At 51.6% G+C, this 18,523-nt stretch overlaps 1 protein-coding gene across 3 annotated transcripts in view; it reads left to right on the top strand.

Moving 5' to 3' along the window:
* Positions 1 to 18,523, top strand: part of Ano1 (anoctamin 1) — a 151,224-nt gene that overhangs the window by 107,251 nt on the left and 25,450 nt on the right. For 2 of the 3 annotated variants that reach the window (XM_060383301.1, XM_060383295.1), the window contains 6 exons: positions 7,127 to 7,209; positions 10,020 to 10,091; positions 13,965 to 14,039; positions 16,761 to 16,962; positions 17,119 to 17,230; positions 17,688 to 17,745. In XM_060383301.1, the coding sequence (XP_060239284.1) occupies positions 7,127 to 7,209; positions 10,020 to 10,091; positions 13,965 to 14,039; positions 16,761 to 16,962; positions 17,119 to 17,230; positions 17,688 to 17,745 (602 nt within the window). Of the gene's footprint in view, positions 1 to 7,126; positions 7,210 to 10,019; positions 10,092 to 12,907; positions 12,986 to 13,964; positions 14,040 to 16,760; positions 16,963 to 17,118; positions 17,231 to 17,687; positions 17,746 to 18,523 lie in introns of all 3 variants that reach the window. The other variant, XM_060383291.1, reaches the window with a different exon arrangement.

The following is an 18,523-nucleotide window of genomic DNA, read 5'->3' as shown; positions in this document are numbered from 1 at the left end:
TTTTCCTGCCCTCCAGCTGTTCCCAGCTCTGCACAATGGTGGGCCTGCCGTACTGTTCCCCATGGGCTGCAATGAGGAGGCTCCCAGAACTGCTGTTTTAATCTTCAAAACTGCTTTTTAATCTCCGCCTCACTGGCGTGGGCTCAGCAACCCTGGCTTCCGACGGCTCCTGCCTGCTATGTCTGACATCTTAAAACTCAGAATGAAATGTCACGTTGAGCAACTTTGAGCCCATTTAGCTATTTGCCACTGTCAATTTTCTGACATTATAGAATAATCACAGGCCTTACTTGTCTGTCAGCCTCACACAGAACAAAGGACGGTGATTTCTGCCCGGTGGTAGGGTCTGGAGGCACTGCTGAATGGCATGTCAGATTTGAGCCCGAGATTTGATAGTGTTGTCCCAGCCTGGGCCCCATCACCGCAAGTTACAATGCGACTGTCTGCTGGGATCAAAAGGCCAGTCGTAGGTCCTGGGCTGAACTTCAGCGGTGAGTAGGTAGGGTCCCATGTAAAAATGCAGGAGTACCATTGTCTGCGCTGAAGCCCCAACAGCGGGGAGACCCAGACTCTATAGCTCCTGGCATACAGATGCACCCCCCCCCCTTTCACTCTGTCTTCACACAATAAGGATTTCTTCAGTTGGGGCACCAATCCTGTCCTCGAGGGTCCCAGTGCCCCCACTACCCACACCAGCACTTTGAGGGTGGTGACCTCCACATAGAAATCTAGGATTTACATGAATCAGGGAGCTAATGCATGAATTATGACACACGCCATCATATGCTGTCACGCAGCTCAGCCAGTATTTAAAAGTTTAAAAAGCTGGGGAGAGGGAAATGGCCAGGTCGGCAGGAGCACTTTTGTACAGCATGAGGACCTGACTTCAAATCCCCAGAGCCCGAGGAAAGATTTGCCGTAAATGTTTAGATGTTTTCATATTCGGGGCCACCAGAACAATTGCATCATCTCAGTCCCTGACCCGTGTCATGCTGACTGATACGCTAGGTGTCCTTCAGAGTGGCTGGATGGTAAGAGCAGGCCCCACCCGAGGACTGCTGGGAGCAGCCTGAGCTCCACAAGATGCACACTGAGCCCTTCTAGAGCTAGGGAAACTGAGGCTAGTGGAGGCCACTCACATGCTGAGCTCAAGGTCTGATCCAGGCAGGTCCAGAGACTCACCACCCAGTGCTGGATCCTCCATGGGAAGACAATTGTGTAACGTACTGTAGCCAAAACAAATGCTTAAGGAAGCAGGACTGTGGCTCCGTGCTCTTCCGGTCCTGGCCTGCATCCTCCTCACTGCCAGTCTCTGTACTCCAAGCCAGGGTGGTGGTCCTGCTGTTTTGGACTCCATGCATGGCTCAGGCCCTGTGTGCTGACATCTTCCTCTCCACAAGCCACGCTGACATCACAAGATCAGGGTCCAGGTCTCACCACTTATAGAGAAGAGCCGAGTGGACCCCTGCCCCAGTTTGTGTCTGTGAAGTGGGGTGTGTTATCCCAGCTTCAGTGGCCCTGGGGGTTGGGTAAAAGGGAGCCTGTGTGGGAGGCTGCTGTGTGCCTCAGCTGTTATGTGACGGCATGTGTGGTGTGCAATGCAAACGCTGGGGAAAGCGTCTATCAGGATTCACTGTGGGAGAGTGGACCACAGGAGTACCCTGGGAAGATGAGTGGTCAGCTTCCCTCCGGCCCTTGCTCAGTCCACATGGAAGGGACTTTTCTCCGTTGATCTGATGCCCAGCATTGAGGTCTGACCCTACCTCTGTCTGAGCCTCCCTGATCCCTTCCTGCAGCCTCATCTGAGCATAGTCTCACCTCTGCTCCATCTCAGTACAATGCCTGCAGCCTGGCTGATAGTGTGCCTGTGGCCTGTGGCCAAGCGCAGGAGGCCGAGCCCCAGCCTCCTCCTAGCACCAGCTCTGGCCTCTGGCTCATATGAAAGAAACAGGCAGTTTCCACTTTGATATTAAACGTTTACTTCTCACCACAGTTGAGGATGGCTGGGTCTTGGTCAGCCTGGATCCCAGCAGGTTAGAACCCTCACACCTCCCTTTAAACAAGCAAAGAGCGTTCCAGAACCAGCTGTGCGAGCTTAGGCAAATTACTTAACCTCTCTGCTTCTCTGTTTCTGCCTGGAAAGAGGATGTGTTCAGCCTGGTATGATGGTGCACATCTTTAAACCCCGGCACTTGCGAGGAGACGCAGGAGGAACTCTGTAAGGTCAAGGCCAGCCTGCTCTACATAAGTGAGTTCCAGGCCAGCCAGAGCTGCATAGAGAGACCTTGGGGGAGAGAGAGACAGAGACAGAGAAACAGAGAGAGGGCTTGAATACTTGGACATATAAAATATGGCTATGATTGTTTTTCCCTTAAGGAAATCCAGTATCTGTCAGCATTATTCTGGTATGGTAACTGAGCACAGACCCTAAGGTCAGCCAGAATCAGTTCAGAATCCTCTTCCGAGCTTGCCCTGGGGCACAGTGTGATGCCTCCCAAGCCTCGGTGTCCTGGTTTTGTTTTGTTTTGTTTATGGGCTCATTCCTTGTATTTCTGACACTCACAGACACGAGGTTAGCCAGCCTCCACTCTACTGCCAGTCAGCGACTGCAGCCAGCAGGTCAGGGAACTGGGTGTAGAGAGGTGGAGACTGGGGGTGGCAGAGAGGAGCCCAGCCATTTCATGCTGCCTGAGATCTTGGTGTGTTGCCATGTCAGACAAAGCCCATGACACCAACACTATAAGAAGCAGGGACATCAGGGGCAGGTAGAGGTGCGCTGGCCCTGGCCTCTGTCATGGTACCATGCCCCAGGGTAGAGGCATCTTTATTCTGGGGCCTGGTTCCTCCCACAGACTCAGAAAGCAAGGTTCCTGTCCCCCTGGTACATCCACATGGGCAGGGAAGGGTTTTACAGAATCCTTCTAGAATCCAGAAGGAGGTTTGGCCACTCCCAGCACTGAGGTTTCCAGGCCTCTTACACATCACCGTACTGAGGAAATCCGCAGTCCTGACTTCTGGCTCTCAGAATCAAACAACACAAAGATGTTGACAGCAATCAATCACCTACTTGTCATGGAACACCAGACCTGTTCCAGGACCCAGAAGGCACCCAGACCCCCCAGCCCTTCTCTGCTCCTGGCCTCTGATGGCCTCTCCGAAGCCTCCATTCCTCTGCTTGTATTTCTCGTCACGGTCTCCTGGTCCCATCAGGAGAGTTTCACTTCCTTATGTCCGACTAAGACACAGCTGTATGTACCCAATTCTTGCTCAACATCTACCCATCCACTCATGCATACTTGGTGAGCGATTAGCTGCCCTGAACAGCACTGCCCTGTGTATGCATGTGGGGATCTTCCCTCAGGGCTGGCACTGTCCTGGCATAGACAGCTGGTAGGGGGATGGGCTGATGGTGTAGTAGCCCTGGCCCTTGGTTTCTGAGGCCCCTTGTGCTTTGAACAGATTGTGAATTCCTCTCCAACCAGATTTAAGCAAACATTTCCCTCTCTTTGTGACTTAACATTTGTCTCTCTCTCTCTCTTATTTTTTTTTTTTTGATAGCGTTTGTTTTGACTGTGATGGGGGACGATTTTGCTTTTTGTTTTGTTCTGTGTTTATGTATCTTTTGTTTCACTCATTGTGGGTTGTGGGTTTTGGTCCTCTTGGTGACAAGTGAGGCTAGCCCATCTATAAACCTACTGTAGCTCATTTGCATGTCTCCTTTTGAGAATTCTCTTCACATCCTTTGCCCGTTTGGGTTGGTTTGGGTTTTTCGGTTAATTCATTCATTCATTTTCGTGCATGTGTGTACTGTGCGCTTGTGTGAGTTTATGTGTGCTGTGTACATGTGTGAGCCTTTGGAGCAGAAGCGGAATTACAGATGGCAGTGAGGCATCATATGGGCACTGGGAACCAAACCCAGGTCCTCTGTGAGAGCAGAAAGAGCTCTCAATCTCTGGCTCCCAGGTTTTGTTTGTTTTACTTTTGTGTATGTGTGTGTATTGTTATTGTTGTTTTCTTTTTTTGAGACAAGAACTCACACTGAAGCACGAGTTGTCCTAAAATTCATGGTGAACCACCTGCCTCAACCTTGCAAGTACTGGAATGACAGGCAAGAGTCATCATGCCTGTCTACCCGCTTCAGGCTCACTAGCCCAGGCTGGCCTCAAACCCACTGTATAGACAAGGATGACCTGATTCTCCTTCCTCCCCCTCGGAGTACTGAGATCACAGGCATGCCGCGCTGTACCCAGTTTGTGCAGTGCTGGGGACTGAATCTGGCTTGCTGAACACTAAGCAAGCTCTCTACCAGCTGGGCTCCATCCCCAGCCCACAATTTGCCTATTTTCAACCAGGTTGAGCCAGCATCTAAAGTCACTGCAGATGATCAGCCTGCAGCCTGTACAGACTGACACTCTGTCAGCCATCCCTTCACTCAGTGGTTTCTTCAACTTTGCGGAAATTCTTTGATTTGATGTGCCACCCCGCTCCGGTCTGTTTTTGGTTTTGTTGTTGGTTTGGTTTGGTTTTTTTCTTGCATTGACCTTTAAAGTCTTTCCCTCTAGTTCCTAGAAGTCCATACCTAGTGGAATGTCCAGGCTGGTCTTTGAATACTATCCCACCCTGCCTTTCTGCTCCTTAAGTACTACATTTCCCAGGCTCCCTTGATTTCCCACTTCCTAGAAGACTCAGCTTTAAGTCTTCTCTAAAACTGGGATTCAGTTTACTTTTATTTTGTGTGAATGAATGTTTTGTCTGCACATAGCTCTGTGCATCACATGTGCCTGGTGCCCACAGAGGCCAGAAGAGGGCATCAGGTCCCCTGGAACTGGAGTTAAAGATGTTGTGAGTTGACTTGTGGATGCTGGGAATCTAACCTTGGTCCTCTGCAAGAGCAATCAGTGCCCTTACCCCCTGAGTCGTCTCTCCAGTGTGGCTTTGAAAGTAGTAAGAAAGAACATTCGGCTGTTTCTCCCTTTGTCCTGGTACAGCAGTGACTATGGCTGTATCCTCATGGTTCTGACTTCCTCCAGGAAGACCCCACCAGGATTCCCATCTGGGACATCTTATTTCCATCTTGATGTCCCCACTTGCTAGATGAGCAGTTTGTGGCCTGATTGAGGCTCAGTTTCCTCAATAAAACAGTGGAAGTCAGCTCTGGCCAATAACTAACCACAGGGTTTCACGGACGCACCTTCTCTGCATGACAGTTCTTGGTACAGCATTTTGCATGTGGCAGCCTGAGAATCTCAAGCTCCAGTGACCTTGTGACTGCTGTCCATCCCCCTGCCTCTGCTGGCTTTCTGAGAGCAGTGTTCCCAGCAGACATTCAGCTGTTGTTTCCACCTTTGCAAAATGTGTGTTCATAAAATCACCCGTCCATCAGTGGTCACTGTGGAGAGCCTGTCTGGGCCAGGTACCAGCCGAATACTATGGACAGAGGAGCTAGGCCCTATTCCTACCCTAGATACCTAGAAAGGCCACACAAGATGGACAGGGATCATCCTAGAAGGTGGCAGAAACATCACTGATACAGTCTGGGGTTGGTCTTGTGTCAGTTCGTTTTCATACAAAAATGAAATCTCTGAGATCTGGTAACTTTATAGAGCAAAGAGGTTCATTTTGGTGACACTGAAGGTTCAAGGTCAAGAGCCCACCTCTGGGGATGTCCTCATTGCTGGCAACATCACAGGGCAGTGCAGGGCCTCACTTGGCAATGTCTGTTCCTCTTTCACAAAGCTGCAGGGGCTCATCCACCAGGCTCCACCCTGGGGACCTATCAGAACTAATTGCCGCCTGAAGGCCCCACCCCTGAATAGCACAGTGAGATTAGCTTCCATTGTCTTCATAGTTCATGGTGGTGATAAAATTTCAAAATTGAGTCTTGGGAGATGCTCCAGCCATGTCTGTAGCATCGCATCCTGTGAGGGGTCGGCTGATGTGTTTTCCTTTAAGATGTATGTATCGTATATGCATGTGTGTATGCTGGAATGCGCATGTCCCACTTGAGTATAGTACTTTCAAAGGCCAGAAGAAGGAAACGTATCCCCTGGAACTGGAGTTACTGGTGGTTGTGAGCACCAAATGGATGCTGGGAACTGATTTGGATCCTCTACAAGATCAGTCAGTGTGCCCTTAATCACTAAACCACCTCTCCAGCCCTTGACTGGTGTGTTCTGACGCTGGGTGTGTTCAGCAGGAGGTGGGAGGTGGGGGCTGGGGTTAGTCATCAGCATCTCCTAGAGAAGGTCGCGTCTGAAACTTTGGTTGGTCTGTCAGGGATATTAGACAGATCTAGATGTGATGGTTCATACCTATGCACTCTGGCAGTGGAGGCAGGAAAATCAGGGGTTCAGGGCCGACCTTGCATAATGCTCTAGTTTTCTACTGCTGCTGTGATAAAAATACCCTGACATAAGCAACTTAAGGGAGGAAAGGATTTATTTGTGTTGAAATTCTAGGTTACACCGAGGGAAACCACAGAGGAAGGAGCTGGAGACAGCAGTCACAGGACTCCCACAGTCAGAGGCAAGGAGAGTGGCTGCTTTCCCGAGGCTTGCCCTCAGCTAGCTCCCTTCATTCATACATTATAAGGCCCATGAAATGGTGCTACTTACATTCAGGATGGGTCTTTGACAATCAAGACAACCCCTTGCAGACATATCCGCAGGCCAGTCTGTCTGATCTACACAGTTGCTCCACTGAGTCTCCTTTCCTAAGCGATTCTAGATTACAGCAAGTTGACAAGTAAAACAAACTGTCACACAGCACGTTCAGCGTCAGCCTCAGGTACAGGACACCCTGCCTCTAAGGATGGCGAATCCTTCTCTTTTCTGATCTCAAGATCTCCCAGGGCTTGTGCCCCAGGGGCCCTGAGAACAATAAGCAAGATGACCAAAGATTCAGGGTCAGAGGCTAGCCAGCCTACCCCTCTTTTCCTAGCTGCATTACCTTGGCCAGAGTTTGCACCTGCCTCAGTTTCTTCATCAGCAAAGTGGGAAAGCAATGGCCAGGCAGGGTCAGTGAGAGGGCTGAAGCTGTGTGGCCTTGGCTTTCACTCAGCCAGTGGCATGGAAGAAACAGGCTCTGAGTTATCCAGTGACCCTGATTGCTTCCCCTCATCCTGCAGCCGCCACCTTCATGGAGCACTGGAAACGGAAGCAGATGAGACTCAACTACCGCTGGGACCTCACAGGCTTTGAGGAGGAGGAGGTGAGTGGCTGTGTCCTCCCTCTCCAGGGCCCCCTCTGCCACCTCCTCCAGCTCACATGAACACCCCAAGTCCTGACTAGCCCCCTATCCCAGGCTTGACTCCTGTGGCTCCTCCATTCATTGCCCTGGTATTCCTCAGTTGCCAGGGCAACTGTTTTCCATCTGCCAGTGTTTTCCGTCTCCATGCTCCCAAAGACATAACACCCACGAGTGTGGGCTCAGGTGCTGGCCAGGGCTCTCCACACTGACCTCATCACATCTGGTGTTGTGGGGTGTGGGCAGGGAGTCACTGCTGTCCACAGGCCGCCTTCCTCTCTGTGCTCCATCCAAACCATCCCTCAGCCTGCAGGCAAGGTAGGTTGAGAAACCCTTTATTAACTAAATGCAAGCAGGGCTGGGTTCCTAAAAGATGCTTGGTGGTAGATGGCCATGGAGTCAGGGAGCTTGAGGTCCTCCCCCCGAGTCCCCTGACTGCTATCTCCAGCAGGAAGAAATTCCCAGTTAGGGTCATTAGGGAGTACCGTCCCTCCACACCCCAAAGAAGAGCCTCGATGAAGAGCAGGCTGTTCCCTGCATGTGCTGAGGCATGACCATTGCCTGGTGCAGCATGCTATCTCTTTCTGTAGTCCAGGCTGGCCTTGCACTTCCTACAGTACAGAATTCAGGACCCAGCCTCTCAAGAGCTGGGGTTATGGGGTGGAGGCACACCTTGTGGAATGCTTCCTTTGTTTTCTTTCTCTTTCCTTTTCTTTATCTTTCTCTTTCCTGTTCTTTTCTTTTCTCTCCACCTCCGCCCTTTTGAGATGGTCTCATGTAGCTCAGGCTGCCCCTAACTTGCTGAATAGTCAAGGATAACTTTGAACTCCCGACCCTCCAGGCTCTACCTCTGGAGTGTTGGGATTGCAGGCAGGTGTGCTCTGCCACATCTGGTTTAGTCAATGCTGGGGATCTAACTTGTAGCCTTATGCATGCAAACATTTTCCCACCTCAGCTGCATTGCCAGGGCTCGGCTTGCTTTATATAAGTGAGGCCCTTAGATGTTTTTGATGTGTTACAAATCTCTCTCTCTCTCTTTCTCTCTCTCTCTCTCTTTCTCTTTCTCTCTCTCTCTCTCTCTCTCTCTCTCTCTCTCTCTCTCTCTCTCCCTCTCTCTCTCCCTTGCTGGAGCTTAAACCCAGGGCTTCACCATACTAGACAAATGGTGCAACTGAGCCCCAGCTCTGTGTCCTTATAAAACTCACACAGCTCACACCCTCCTGAGCTCTAGTCTGCTGGTCTCTCTTGGCCACATGCACCTTTCAGAGTACCTGTGGTGGCTTCTGATCCATGCTGACAGCAGCTTGGCAGCCAGGCTGTGGTTATAAGGTTGTGGCCCCAGCCTCTGGGACCACAGTACCCGACTTCATCTGATCTGACACTATCATTGCTATGTGTCGTGGGGTATATTGGCTAACATGCCTGTGTCCAGTGCCCTTTATTGCCCCATAGGCACTGAGGAGCAAGCCTCAGTTGACCAGACTGAAAAGGTTTCTGCTAGGTCATAGCTGTGCCCAGGGCACAGAAAGCTTCCCAGAGAGTTACTTGGCTAACCGTAGCAGGGCCTCACCTGCCAGCCACCCATGTAACAGTGTCTGTCCTCTTCTGTAGTGAGTCCATTTCACAAATTACTGGTGCTCTGGCCTGGGTGGGCCCATTGACCCCTCAGGTGGCCTCTTTCATTGGTGCTATTTCCATGTTGATAATTTCAATAGAAGAAGCTGCTGGGTCTTCCTGTCCAGGTGGACACACTTCCGTGGTGTCCTGAAAGCTGAGGGGAACACCTCACCACTCCCCATCTTGACCTCATCATGGCAAGATCTAGGGCTTTATTTCTGAGATGTATCCTTGAGGCCACACAACCCCAGTGGGCCTGAGTGAGTCCCCAAATCGAGCCATTCATGCCCTGTGGTTGGCCATGGTCCTGGGGGAGTGGCTGGCCTCAGGTGAAGGGGCTGCTTCCATCCTCCTATCCCCATGCCGTGGTCCGAACCCAGGCTGGATGGAACAAGGGGAAGCTAGGTCACTGTTCTCTGTGCTTCTCCATTGATTCTGAGAATTGCAGCGAGCTTACAAAACTGGGATCTGGGAGCGGCAAACATCCAGATCCCTGTTCTGCTGGACATTATCATCATCCTGGCTCTACGGATGAACAACATCAGTAATGGTTCTTTCTGTTTTTGTCTTTATTCCCGGTTCCCCGCAGGAAGCTGTCAAGGTTTGGAATATTTTTTGGTCACTCTACCTTCCTCTAGCCTATCTCTTGGGAGAGGGACCTTCACACACATGCTCCTGTCTTTCCACCAGACGTCTCCTGGTGGCTCTCACCTGGGCTCTGCTTTCTCCCAGTCTCACCTAACCTGGTCTTTCCTTCCAGCACTTTCCGCTGATTTGCTCTGGGCTCCCTGAGGCCTGGCACCTCCAGTCTGCCTGCGCTTGCTGCCTCTTGCTATGTCTCTTTTGACCCCTGTGGCTACTCCACAGAATGTTCCAGAGGGTCAGTTCACAACTGGGTGTTCACCGAAGCCTGGCACAGCCAGGACCCCTGCAGGAGCAGAGGCCAGACCCTCTGGTCATTCCATTGATTTGGGGTTCCTAATGAGAGGGAGAGTCCAGGGCCAAGATTCAGGCCAAGTACAGGGAGTTTGACAATGGAGATGTGACAGCCAGCTGTGAACTGGTCCCCAGGGTTCCTGAGGCAAATACATGGACTCATGTGGAGGGATATGGACTCAGCACTAACACATCCTTTCTTGACTTGCTGTCTTTCTCAGGACCATCCCAGAGCAGAGTATGAAGCCAGAGTCTTAGAGAAGTCACTGAGAAAAGAATCCAGAAATAAAGAGGTACAGGCCCTACCGCTTGTTTCCTGTAATGACATGCTGTGTGTCTGAAGTGTGATCAGGGGTCAGCAAACACTTGTTTATAAGGTATGACCAGGAATCAGTAAATGTTATCCATTTATCAGGTATGACCAGCAGTCAGCAAAAACTGTGCGTTCCCAGATAGAGACAGGTATTAACAAATACTCTGTGCTCTCTCAAGACCAGGGCTCAGCTCAAAGAGTAAATATTTAAGCTGTGTTAGCCTGTACCACAGCTACTCAGCTCTGCCACTGTAGCATGAACAGGGCTGTTGACAAAAGGCAAACAAATACACACAACTGTGTTCCCATAAAACTTTATTTACAAAAACAGACCAGGGGCCAGATCGAACCAAAGGGCCAGAATTAGCCGAGCTCTCTTTAGACTGTTCCCTGATGTATCCTGAGAATGACCTCAACTTCAGCAAACATGTCACACTAGGATCTAGTTTCTGGGAAGGCCCTGCCCCACCCGGTGCAGCCTGTGTTCTGTGTTAAACAATGAATTGGGAACATTTGTAGAGGCACAGTCCTGACCTTCTCATGTCTCTAGGTCCTGGAGTCTAGGACATAGGGATAGAGAGAAGATGTGGGCATCATTATGTGCTTCAGACCACTGTCTTTTTATTATAAGCTGTCCCCAAAGCCTCTTGTTCTGATTGGCAGGGTCTCACCTGCCAGCCACCCGTGTAACAGTGTCTGTTACGTGCAGCGTGCATTCTTGCACACCTCTGAAGGCACTGGCCTGTTTGTTATTCATGGTTTTCAAACAAGGTGGGATAAGACAGTAACTTCAGGCTGCTGGCTCATGTTGGTACTGGGTGGTATCAGAAGAGTCTCTTCCAGGCTTGTGGTTTTGCTGATGTGTTGCACCCTCCACGTCTGGAGTAACCAGGACAAATCCTGGGCTCTTACCTTGTCATGTGTCCCATGCACAGAGCTCATGGTACCAAGCAGCCTCTGTATATAGTTGACAAATACATGGAGGTGACTATAGTAGAGGCTTCAAGCAGGCCAAGCACAAGGCCCCATTCTTGTACCAAGGAAGGGGGTGCATCTCCCAGAACACCCCAAAGAGACTGAACAGGAATTAAGGATGCAAAAGGTAATCACAGCCAGATGTGGTCATGTGCACGCCTTTGATCCAGCACTCAGGAGGCAGAGGCAGGCAGAACTCTGCCAGCCTGGTCTTCGCAGTGAGTTCCAGAACAACCAGGGCTACATACTGAGACCATGTCTCAAAAAGAAAGAAATTATATAAGCAATCGGTGTTCTGACACTGAGGCACAGCATTGTCATCTATAGGGCTGAGACAACCTTACAATCAAGTTACCAATAAAATGGCAAAAAAAAAAAAAAAATAAGAAAGAAAGAAAGAAAGAAAGAAAGAAAGAAAGAAAGAAAGAAAGAAAAGAAAAAATCATAATGTTTGAAGTTTACAATTTTATGTTGGGCTGTGGTAGGCCACATGCGGCCCATTGGTTGGACACATCAGCCAGAAGCTGTCTGACTTAACAGATCAGCCGGGCAGTCCCATCTATACACAGTCTGGGGTCCCATCCCTGCCCCCTGCCCGCCAAGAAGACCCTACAGGCCTCCATCATGTCTTTAGGGCACCTTCCTAGCTCTAAGCCTGGGTGGAGACATCTCAGGAGTCAGCCTGAGCCCCAGCCCCACCCCCACCCCCAGCACTGTGGGCCTACTGGCTTTCTAGTCACATATCGAAGATTGGAATGAATACAGAAAAGCGTCTCTCTCATTCCTAAAGCAGCAGAGGCTTGGAGATCCCGACTCGCCACACGGCACCACAGCAGGCAACTTCAGAGAACGGGAGCTGCCTGACCCCAGCTCAGTTTCAGCCCCAGCTCTTGGATCATGAGAGAGCCACACAGTTGTTGGGAGGAGGGTTTTTCCAAGCCTCTGGGAGGATGGCAGCCCTGAGCCCATGGTCTTCATATGGCCACATTCTCTCTCCAATCTCGTGTGGCTCCTAGTGACTGCTTTGCCTTGAATTTTCCCCAGTCATGGAACAAAATCACTTCGTGCGGTTTTGTTCTCTTTTTCTTTTCTGCTACATTATTTGTGCATGACACAACATGTGGAGATCAGAAGACAACCTTAGGAAGTCTGTTTTCTCCTTCCACGGTGTGGTTCCTAAGGTACTGAAGCATTCAGCTAGGCCATAAGCAATTTTTCCGGCTGAGCCTCCTTGCCGGCCCATGGTTATAAAGCCCATGTTGGCCTCCCAACTAGCTGTATAACTGAGGATAACCTTGAATCTCTAATCCTCCTGCCTCCATCTTCCAGAGTGCTGAAATTAGAGGCATGTGACATCACAGTGTGTTTGTGGGGCTGGTGGTCCATTCTACCAACTGAGCTTCGGTCCCAACCCCGTGCAATTAGTTTATTAAACCAGATCAGCCCCTGATTGGCTTGTCAACCTGTGCATCTCGAGTGCTTCCTGGCCTCCTTTCTGTTGTCTCAGGACGGCGGTGGCGACAGACCTGTATTTCCCATGCTCTAAAACACTGAAATCGCAGCCTGATGTGTTTCTGAAGGAGCATATGGGGGCTGTATACTGGATTCTTTATTCTGAAAACTTGTAGTTCCCCTTGCGCTGACCTTGAATTGAGTCTCTGTTGTGTGTTAACTTATTTAAAATGCCCAGGGCCTGGTTTGGCCTTGGCACATGGTGCTCGAGAGAGTGAACCATTGCCTAGACCCACATCCCTATCCAACATCAGCAGTGCCCCGGCCCCATCCCACCACCCAGTGCTCTCTCTCCCTACCCACCCTCAGAAGCGCCGGAATGTTCCAGAAGAACCGACCAACAAATGGAAGCAGAGGGTTAGGACAGCCATGGCAGGGGTGAAATTGGTACTTGTCTGTTTTGGGGCAACTTGAGCCTTGACACCATTGGCAGGCCTCCTTGGCCACTGTGTCTGTCCCTGGCCACCTCTGCGGTGTGTTCTTGGAACATTCCCATCCGTGCCCCTTTCCTCACCAACCACCTGCAGCCTGCCGTGTGTTGCAATGTCACTGCATGGCTGTCAAGGATCCACGGGGAGCAGATGCAGCTTCATGGGGGTCGGGGGGGGTTCTGGAGACATGCTTGTCACAAATGTCCACGATTGCTTCTTGCTTTCTTGTGAGCATGCATGCAGACCCTGCTGGAATGAGTCGCCTCCCATGTGACAACCAACCAGGCCAGCATGCTGTGATCCAGTATGTGTTTTTGTCTTTGAAAGCCCCTCCTCCCCCACATGCTTGAAACTGCCCGGGTTTTAGTGACCTGGTCCCCAAGGTCCCTCCAGGCCAGCCAGCTCAGGGCCCAAAAAGCTAGTGACCAACTAACTGCTCCCTAAGGTCCCTCCAGGCCAGCCAGCTCAGGTCCCAAGAGAGCCTCTGTGAGCTATGTGGCCCCAGGTCAGTATGGCCTTACAGTGCTCTGAGTCCTAACATGCAGTGCTAGCCACATGTTCCGACATGCTCAGCAAAGAGAGAAATAGCTATTATGGTCTGGGTGGCAAATGGCCCAACAGCTCAGGACCTGTAGCCCTGGACAAGAGATTACAGAGAAAGAAGAGCATCTCAGATGTGGGCTGCTCCCTCTCAGGTCACGAAGTTCTTAGGGAGCAGTGGGCAATGCCATGCCCAATGCATAGAGGAAGCCTAGCCTCTGAGGCCATCCCCTTCTCTGTCACACTGTGACCCTGTTCACAGGGGTGCTTTCCACTCTCACTGTGCTGTCATGTTTGCTCAGCACCTTCTGGAGGTTTCTCTGAGTTTTTGTGCAGACTCCCTTCCACCCGCTGGGCTGGTTCCCAGTGAGTGACCAGATGGTTTCATGTTGCAGACGGACAAGGTGAAGCTGACCTGGAGGGACAGATTCCCAGCCTATTTTACCAACCTTGTCTCCATCATCTTCATGGTAAGTTCTAGAAGGTTGGAGGGGCTGGGAGTCAGAGGTGCCCTGCACTCATCTTGGGACACTGTGGCCTTGACTCCTGGGATAGAGAGGGAGTGAGGGACCCCACTCTTCTGTCCCTAAGATGGGACAGGCTGGGGTTTGTGATGGTCCTGCAGTGTGTGATCTGACTGCAGTGACACACAGTTTGCCCTAAATGGGGAGTGGCTCATGCTGGGATCTTCTCTAACCCCTTAAAACCAAGCTGACAAATCTTAGAGAAACCAGTAATGGGATTTCACATGATGGTCAGGCATGACAGTGCACTCAAGAGGCTGAAACAGGAGGATTGCTACAAGTTCAAGGCCAGGCTGGGATACATAGTGAGTATCTCAAAACAAAATCTAAGAAAAAAACATTTAAAGAGGAGGAACAGTGCAAGTGGTTCTGAGCCGATTCAAATGTTCCAGCAAATGCCCCACAGCTCTCAGGAGACTCCCAGGCTTCTGCCTCAGACCTCCTGTATCCTTGTCAACCTTCATGTGACAGGGTGACTTGTGGTCACCTTCTGTCTACCTAGAGGATCCTGAAAGGGGCAGCCTCCACAGGGGGGATCCTCCGTTCATTTTTCTTTCCCTGGAGAAGCCAGGGACTCCCTGGAAGAGAAGCTCGGCCTCATTTGCTTTGGTTCCACGTGATGAGGTCTGTGTCTCTCAGGCTGTTCCTGAGCTTCTAAACCTTGACCACAGACACACTGTCAGCCTCATTTTGAGGCACAACTGGAGAATGTTACCCCCAGCCCTCAGTCAGTGAAGGGCAAATCTCGGGAACCAAGAGCCTCAAGCAGCACCATAGTCCAGCTGCTCCTAGCAAAGGGACTGGTGAATGTTAGGAAGAGGATGGGTAGCCTAGGGCCTAGTGTGACCAGAGGTACCAACTTCCCCGGACTTGTACTCACTCGCCCTGTCTGCAATATAGATACTCCATCCACAACATCACTTCTACACTCCAGGTAAGAGAAAAGGAAGGCTGAGAGTAGGGCAGAAAGATGAGCGGCTCAGGCTGCCTCTCTGTGAAGGGGGCTTCCTCAGAAGACCTTCCCACAGCCTGTCTCGTTGGTCGAGCCCTTTCTCCTGCCCACCTGCCCTGCAGAGAGGCTTAACAAGGAACACATGGTGATCTAGCAGAGGTAGGCAAGTGGAGCCAGGGTAGACGGGCTTGGATAAGAAACCAGCTGGCTGTCTTTTCCCAGAAGAGAATCCTGTCACAAGTGAGTTGGGCTCGTGGGCCAACGGAGATTCAGTTTCATCCCTGACCCCAGAGTTCCACTCAGGCACAGATGTTGATGCCCCACAGGTGCGGGTCCTGAAGACATTAACGAGCGTGGCCAGCCGGAGGTGCAGAGCACATGGCTTGTGGCTCCCTGGGAGGAGGTGGGTGGAGGACTGCCTCTGCTGAGTCACCACAGGCCCAGAGCCGTCCCCACCTCTGCATACTGGCACCAGACATGGCCTTACGGCCGGGAGCAGCCTCTTGGCAGGCCCAAGGGGTGTTCCGAGGAAAGCCCTCACTCCTTGGCATAGCTCAGGGCGTGGTACCCGTGCCTTGTGCTTGCAGGGCATAGTGGGGGCTGCAGATGGTTTCCTGGGGAGGGTGTTTCTCTGTTTAGTCACTAACAGATGTCTAAAAAGGACTTGTGGCCCACAGTGTGCAGGGCAAGTCTTCTGAGGAGATTTCCAAAGGCCATGTCCCCTGAGTGGGCAACATAGGTCAGCAGGGGCTGTGCCAGGCACCATGAGGGACCATGCCAGCAAGGACAAGACCTGCCCTATATCCAGGACACGGAGACATAAGGGCCAGAGGCCTGCCTAGAGCAGCCAAAAACCACACATAAGTGGCTGGAGCCCAGCTAGGCTCTGCTCTTCAAGCCTCAGACATGCCCACCCTCGCCCAGCAAGCTCTAGGGTGGGGTGTGCACACCCTTGGGCTGGGCAGAGACTGGGTCTTACCCATGGACCCATGCCAAAAGGAAAAGGAACCCAGACAGACGATTGTAGCAGGCGGAACAAACCTGTCACCAGCTTCCCACCCATCTCTCAGGCACCACCAGTCTGGGTTCCATGGAATGTTGTAGCCTGAGATGGGTTTGGCCAGCCTAGCGGCCTGCTGTCATGGAAGGGCTTAGAAGGTGGTTCCAAGAAAGCTATGGGGAGAGGACCCTGGCCATGTCCCAGCCAACCTGCAGAATGCCACCTTCTGCCTAATCACAGTGGCTAAGGGTGCCTGGCTCAGCCCTGGACACAATCCAGAAAGTCAGATCCCCGTTGCCCCAGGTTGGCAAGGAGCTTTCCCTGTAGCCATTCTGCTCTAACATCTACCAGAACAGCCACTGGGGTGTGGCATCAGTGTCCTGGGATCTGCACGGGGGACGATAAGGGAGGATAGTATGTAGATCTGGTAAACTTTAGGCTTGGAAGAACTAAGCACTGAAGCCCAGTCCCAGAGCTGGGTGCCCTGACCCAGCCGCACAACCTTCCTGGTCCTTGGAGTCCTTTTGCTTTTTTTTTTCCTTGTTCTGTGGGGTTGACACCTGCAGAGCACTTGGCATCTCCAGTAATTTCAGCTTTAGTTCTGACGCAGAAAAATTGAGGGTTAGGAACAGATGGGCAGGCTGAAGGGAACTCTTCACCTGCCCCCAAACCACCCCTACCATTACCACTCAGCATGTCCACGCCTGCCCTTCAGATCGCAGTGACATTTGCCATCGTGCTGGGAGTTATCATCTATAGAATCTCCACAGCCGCAGCCTTGGCCATGAACTCCTCCCCCTCTGTGCGGTCCAACATCAGGGTCACAGTCACGGCCACCGCTGTCATCATCAACCTTGTGGTCATCATCCTGCTGGATGAAGTTTACGGCTGCATTGCCAGGTGGCTCACCAAGATTGGTGAGTACCGTGTGCAGGATGGCATGAGCCCTGGTGCCGGCCAGCCTTGAGGAAGGCAGCCTGGCCACTGACTGGGCTCTGGCCAGTCCCGCCTGCCCCTGGCCTGGCCTGTCTGTGGGTTGCTAAGCACATTCAACACCATGTGTCTCTCCTCAGAGGTCCCGAAGACAGAGAAGAGCTTCGAGGACAGGCTAACCTTCAAGGCCTTCCTGCTCAAGTTCGTGAACTCCTACACCCCCATCTTTTACGTCGCCTTCTTCAAAGGCCGGTAGGAACTCCTTGGCCCTAAGTTCTTCCGCCTCCTCCACTCTGGTAGAAGGCCCTGTCCTACCTTGTCCCTCCTGATGGTGGGAGCCCCCCACAGCCCAGGGAAGACAAGAAGTGCAGCTCCCATAGCCATGATGTTCTGGGGAGGACTGGCTTCAGCTGGGGCGACAGAGCAGAGAGAGCCCCTAGCAATATAGACCCCAGGCAATGGGCAACTCTGCCCGTAGATCCCAGACAACAGCCAAGACAGCAACCTCTGATAGTGCCCTGAGCGGGCCAGGTGGCACCAAGTGACTGGTTATATAAATATGCATGCTGAGGGCCAGCCAGGAAAGGAGGCAGTCTGTGCAAAACCCTTGCTGGCTCTGACTGGGGATCTGCAAAAGCACAGGCCTTTGGGTGGTTTCCCCTGGGGGCTGAGTCCAGCTCTTCCCTAACCACTACCCCAACTGTCCCAGGTTTGTTGGACGGCCCGGTGACTATGTGTACATCTTCCGCTCTTTCCGGATGGAGGAGGTAACATGCCACCCCACCCCCCCTTCCCAGCAGCCCTCTGCTTAGCTTCCTGTCCTCTAGCCTTCTGCACTGCGGGCAGGACACTTTCTTGCCTCTTCACATGCCCATGTGGGTGCATAATGTCTTAGTTTCTTTCCCCGTCACTGAGATTAAAACACTCTGACAAAGGCAACTTAAGGGAGAAAAGGTTTGCTCCAGCTCACAGTGCGAGGCTGCGGCTCAGCAGGGCTGAAAGTCAAGGCAGCAGGGGCCCAAGGCAGCTGGTCACATCTCAAACACAGTCAGGAAGCAGAGAACCAAGGATGCTCGAGCTCTGTTCGTGCTCTTCATTTATACAGTCCAGGATCCCAGGGGGAAACAGTTAGCTGAGCATGACAGTCCACACCTACCATCCCAGCTGAGAGCAGCCTGAGCCACACAGCGAGATTCTACCTCGAGGAAGAGAAGAAGGGGGAGAGATGGAGAGGGGATCATGCCTAGCTTTTGTTGCTACCCTTTTGGTTCAAATTTTTGCTTTTTTTAATTTTATAAAGAGTCCTTGATTTATTAATTATTTGTGTGTATGTATGTGTACCTTCTTCTTGAAATTATGTATTTATTTTCTGTGCACTGGTGTTTTGTCTGCTCGTATGTCTGTGTACGGTTGCTGGACCCTCTGCATCTGGACCTACAGACATGTGGGTGCTGGGAATTGAACCCAGTTACTCTGGAAGAGCAACCACTGCTCTTAACCACTGAACCCCCTCTCCAGCCCCATATATGTGCCTTCCTGAGTCTG

Source organism: Meriones unguiculatus, chromosome 1 (genome assembly GCF_030254825.1).
Source record: "Meriones unguiculatus strain TT.TT164.6M chromosome 1, Bangor_MerUng_6.1, whole genome shotgun sequence".
Classification (NCBI taxonomy): domain Eukaryota; kingdom Metazoa; phylum Chordata; class Mammalia; order Rodentia; family Muridae; genus Meriones; species Meriones unguiculatus.
The sequence above is the reverse complement of the archived record's forward strand: the minus strand, read 5'-3'. Positions and strand labels throughout refer to the sequence as shown.